Below are 5,000 nucleotides of genomic sequence, written 5' to 3'. Positions count from 1 at the left end.
ATCAGGTGACACCTCCGCCAGGTGACACGTCCAGCAGGTGACACCTCCACCAGGTGACACCTCCGCCAGGTGACACCTCCACCAGGTGACACCTCCACCAGGTGACACCTCCATCAGGTGACACCTCCGCCAGGTGACACCTCCACCAGGTGACACCTCCATCAGGTGACACCTCCGCCAGGTGACACCTCCACCAGGTGACACCTCCACCAGGTGACACCTCCGCCAGGTGACACCTCCATCAGGTGACACCTCCATCAGGTGACACCTCCGCCAGGTGACACCTCCGCCAGGTGACACCTCCAGCAGGTGACACCTCCGCCAGGTGACACCTCCACCAGGTGACACCTGCGCCAGGTGACACCTCCAGCAGGTGACACCTCCATCAGGTGACACCTCCACCAGGTGACACCTCCATCAGGTGACACCTCCGCCAGGTGACACCTCCGCCAGGTGACACCTCCACCAGGTGACACCTCCATCAGGTGACACCTCCGCCAGGTGACACCTCCACCAGGTGACACCTCCATCAGGTGACACCTCCACCAGGTGACACCTCCGCCAGGTGACACCTCCATCAGGTGACACCTCCGCCAGGTGACACCTCCACCAGGTGACACCTCCAGCAGGTGACACCGACACTCTGGCCTTGTTTACACAACAATGTTTTAAGTGAAAACACAAAACCTCCAGCAGAGACACCAGATCCTGTTGGACATAAACTAAACCGAGTCCAAAAACGACTGTCCAGGAAATTTACCAAAAGTGTCGTTGATATCCGGAGGTGTCCAGAAAATTCCCCGTCGGGGTGTAAAATGTGAACAATAGCCAGAAAATAGACAACAAATGTCCAGGAAACTTTCTAAAATAAATGTGTTGAATGTGAATAAATGTCCAGGAGATTAAGCAGAAATGTAAACAACAGTGTGAATGTCCAGCATGGCGCTAGCTGACCGGCCGCTAGCTGACCAGCCGCTAGCTGACCGGCCACTAGCTGACCGCCGCTAGCTGACCGGCCGCTTGCTGACCGCCGCTAGCTGACCGGCCGCTAGCTGACCGGCCACTAGCTGACCGCCGCTAGCTGACTGCCACTAGCTGACCGGCCACTAGCTGACCGCCGCTAGCTGACCGGCCACTAGCTGACCCCTGCTAGCTGACCGCCGCTAGCTGACCACCACTAGCTGACCGGCCACTAGCTGACCGGCCACTAGCTGACCGCCGCTAGCTGACCGGCCGCTAGCTGACCGGCCGCTAGCTGACCGGCCACTAGCTGACCGCCGCTAGCTGACCGGCCGCTAGCTGACCGCCACTAGCTGACCACCACTAGCTGACCGGCCGCTAGCTGACCGCCGCTAGCTGACCGGCCACTAGCTGACCGCCGCTAGCTGACCGCCGCTAGCTGACCGCCGCTAGCTGACCCGCCACTCGTACTTCCTACCTGCTGCAGCATCTCCTCCGTGGACGCCAGCTTCTGTCGGTGCTCCGCCAGAGAACTTTCCAGATCCCGGATCTCTCGCCTTGAGCCTCCACCTGGTCGGTCAGGATGCTCACCTGGAGGGTCACATGGTCACATGGTCCGTCAGCCTCACAAAGGTTCCCCACACTATAAAACACACCTTAGTGTTTTTCCTGTTCTGTTGTCATACAGAGACACCTAGTGGTCAGAGACGGTTTAATTTGACATATAATAATTTTTTTTAAATGAATTGCAGGAGCGCCTAAAAAAAAAGTGTGACTTATAGTCCTGGTAATACGGTAATAATTCATGCTGCTGCAGGAGAGACTGGAACTAAATGTGAAGCATAAAGAGGAAAAAATAAAGATTTGATTGATCATTTCTCACAGTTCTTTATCCACCTGGACTCTTTTGTTTTATCATTATATTTGATCAATTAATTCTTGTGCCTGTCTCTTTAAGAGACGAGGCGCAAAGGTTGCAATCCCAGGCGGCTGTTTAATTCTATTATTATTTTTCTGCTAGTAATCAGTCCCACACCGTCGGACGCAAAAAGCTCATCAAAACATACGGAACGTTCAGGAATATGTCGCTCGGAGTTCCGTTGACGACTCGGCAAAGTGTTTACGAAAAAATCCCCCCCCAAAAAACTGCGAATAAATTCCCACGCAAAGCGGTTACGCGGGGAAGAAGTTTTCAAAGAAAATTAATTTTTCCAGTTTTTTATAAAGCTTCACACAGCTCCCACTCAGCCTCCTAGTGTCCAGACGTGGTATTGCAACGTGACGCCCTGTTTCCACGACAACCGTTTTTAAGCAGAAAACTCGTCGGTTTTGCATTTTTCGTTTGCGGGAAAGTTTCGCGTTTACGTGACCACGTTTCGAAAAAAGTGCTCCTCGGGACTCGGCCGAGCATTTTCAGTCCGCTTACAAAAAAAGAAAAAAAAAAAACCTCCACATTGGGGAAGTTTTGTTTCCGTTGTCATGGTAACAGAAACACTAGGAAAAGCTTTGTGTCTTTTCTTGAAGTCTCTGGAAGACGGTTCGAGTCCAGGTTGATCTTTCTTTTGCACATTCATCATGACTGACACACACACACACACACACACACACACACACACACACACACACACACACACACACACACACACACACACACACACACGACACACACACACACACACACACACGGCTCTGAGCCCCTCTGGCAGCAGCTGACTCCCCGTCACCTCGGCTCCTCTCAGAAACGAGCTCCTGCCAAGTTCTCCTGCTCCGTCTCTTCACGTCCTCGTCACACAGGGACGACGGACGCGTGTGAAGACGGGGAGACAATAATCCGCCGTCCTCGCCGTCAAACGCCCGGGAGGACGGGAGGAAGTGGGCGCAAGCGAATGAACGAGCGGCGTGAAGTGAGTTACCGTCTACGACCTCGGGTTCAACGCCGGCGGTTCTGCTGAGAGGAAGACAAACCGGCTGGAGAGACGTTAAAACCGCCGTGTCTCACCTCCTCTGAGCCACACACACACACACACACACACACACACACACACACACACACACACACACACACACACACATACATACACACACACACACACACTCTGAACGATCCTTCAAAGAGTCGCAGGTGAAAACAAAAGTCAAACAAAAACAGCTCCGAGGGCACAAACTGCCCTCGGCCAATCAGATCCATCGCCCGGGGAAATAAGCCCCGGTCACCCTGGCTCTGGGCCAATCAGGGCTGAGAACACAAGAGGAATGTCTAAAACAAGTGTGTGTGTGTGTGTGTGTGTGTGTAAAGAATGAGATATGGGCTGAATGACAAGTTATTGGACCAGAGCAGTTAAACATCCACTCTCACTCTGTCTCGCTCTGACACACACACACACACACACACACACACACACACACACACACACACACACACACACACACACACACACACACACACACACACACACGAGGTGTCCGGGCATGCTCGTTTCTCAGGATCTCACAGGAGATAAGATGCAGAAATCCTTCCAGACGAAAACATTGTGACTCACATGAAATCCTGATTTACAGCATTTTTGGTTTCTTCTTCCCGTTTCCTCTTTTCAAGTTAAAACATTAACGTCTCGGCGACGTCTTCCTCCGATTAAAAACACCAAAGGTCAACTTGGTCCACTGAATCTTTTTTGTATCCGAAGTTTAAAACTTCTCCTCGGAGGTGAAAATCATCAGTTGTGTGAAGACGGCAGAACGCTGTGAACAGTGTCACAGACGCTAACAGACGCTAACAGACGCTAACAGACGCTAACAGACGCTAACAGACATTCTCTCACGTGTTCTAAGACTTTATCAGACAATCGCGTCTATTTTTTAGAAGCATTTTACTGAATTCGCACATTTTTCTGTGACGTCGTCTGTCAGCAAATCCAGGAATGCTACATGCTACATGCTAAAGACGTTCGGGGCAATCCCACCTGTGATGCTACATGCTACATGCTAGAGTTTCAGGACTCACACACCAGTGATGCTACATGCTACATGTCTAGAGCTGCAGGACTCAAACACCAGTGATGCTACATGGCTACATGCTAGAGTTTCAGGACTCAAACACCAGTGATGCTACATGCTACATGCTAGAGCTTAGGATTAAAACACCAGTGATGCTACATGCTACATGCTAGAGCTTAGGACTCAAACACCAGTGATGCTGGCGTGCTGCATGCTAGAGTTTCAGGACTCACATGCCAGTGATGCTACATGCTACATGCTAGAGCTTAGGATTCAAACACCAGTGATGGTACATGCTACATGCTAGAGTTGCAGGACTCACACACCAGTGATGCTACATGCTACATGCTAAACATGAGTAAACGATGACAGACACACTCATGAACAGTGCGCTGACGCGTGTGGCGCCATAAGCTAACTCGTCTGATACGGTCTCCCGTAGCTTAGCGCAGGGCATTGATAGACGCTACGCTCTGCGCTAAGCTACTATAGACGTAGTAGTAAACTGCGGACGTTCAGGCTGTTGGAGGCGACGTAGCGGCTGAGCGGAGGTGGTTCACGGCGACACGTAGCCCTCACGTTCCGTATGTAGCATGAATCAGGCTTCATGGATTTGAAGAAGTACTCGTTCTTCTCTCGGTATCGGTAAGTAGCTAAAGGAGATATTCGATGAAAAGAAGCAGGAGATGAATACATGAAGTGTGTTCTGGACGGACGAAGCCTCGAGATCAAAGTCTGACGTCATGAAGTCGTTGAGCCGAAGGACGATTCTGACCTGAAGCACCAGAGACTCCTTGTCTCCTTCTAGTCGAAGCAGCCGCTCCTGGTAGCTCTCATTGTGGACCGGAGGACAAAGGGACACCTGGGGACAGGAGGACACACGGGCCTTAATCAGGAGACACACTCGCACACACACACACACAAGTAGAACATGTAAACAACACAGACGTTATGTTTCGACCTTCAAATGACCTCCGTGTCACGACTCAGCAGTTCTTCTGAGCTCATGACCAGAATCATCTGACTCTATTGATCTCCTCTAGCCA

General features: G+C 51.3%; 1 protein-coding gene across 1 annotated transcript in view; it reads right to left on the bottom strand.

Annotated features, from left to right (window-relative positions):
- The window catches only part of LOC308136477 (liprin-beta-2-like), a gene marked incomplete at its 5' end in the record, with an annotated part of 34,813 nt that extends 29,851 nt beyond the window's left edge, over window positions 1–4,962 (bottom strand). The window contains 4 exon segments of the mRNA XM_080504815.1: window positions 1,439–1,512; window positions 1,515–1,551; window positions 4,730–4,816; window positions 4,927–4,962. Coding sequence (XP_080360941.1) covers window positions 1,439–1,512; window positions 1,515–1,551; window positions 4,730–4,816; window positions 4,927–4,962 — 234 coding nt within the window.
- Between the last annotated feature and the right edge of the window lie 38 nt (window positions 4,963–5,000).

This window comes from Blennius ocellaris (assembly GCF_963422515.1).
Source record: "Blennius ocellaris genome assembly, chromosome: 11".
Taxonomy (NCBI): Eukaryota; Metazoa; Chordata; class Actinopteri; order Blenniiformes; family Blenniidae; genus Blennius; species Blennius ocellaris.
The sequence above is the reverse complement of the archived record's forward strand: the minus strand, read 5'-3'. Positions and strand labels throughout refer to the sequence as shown.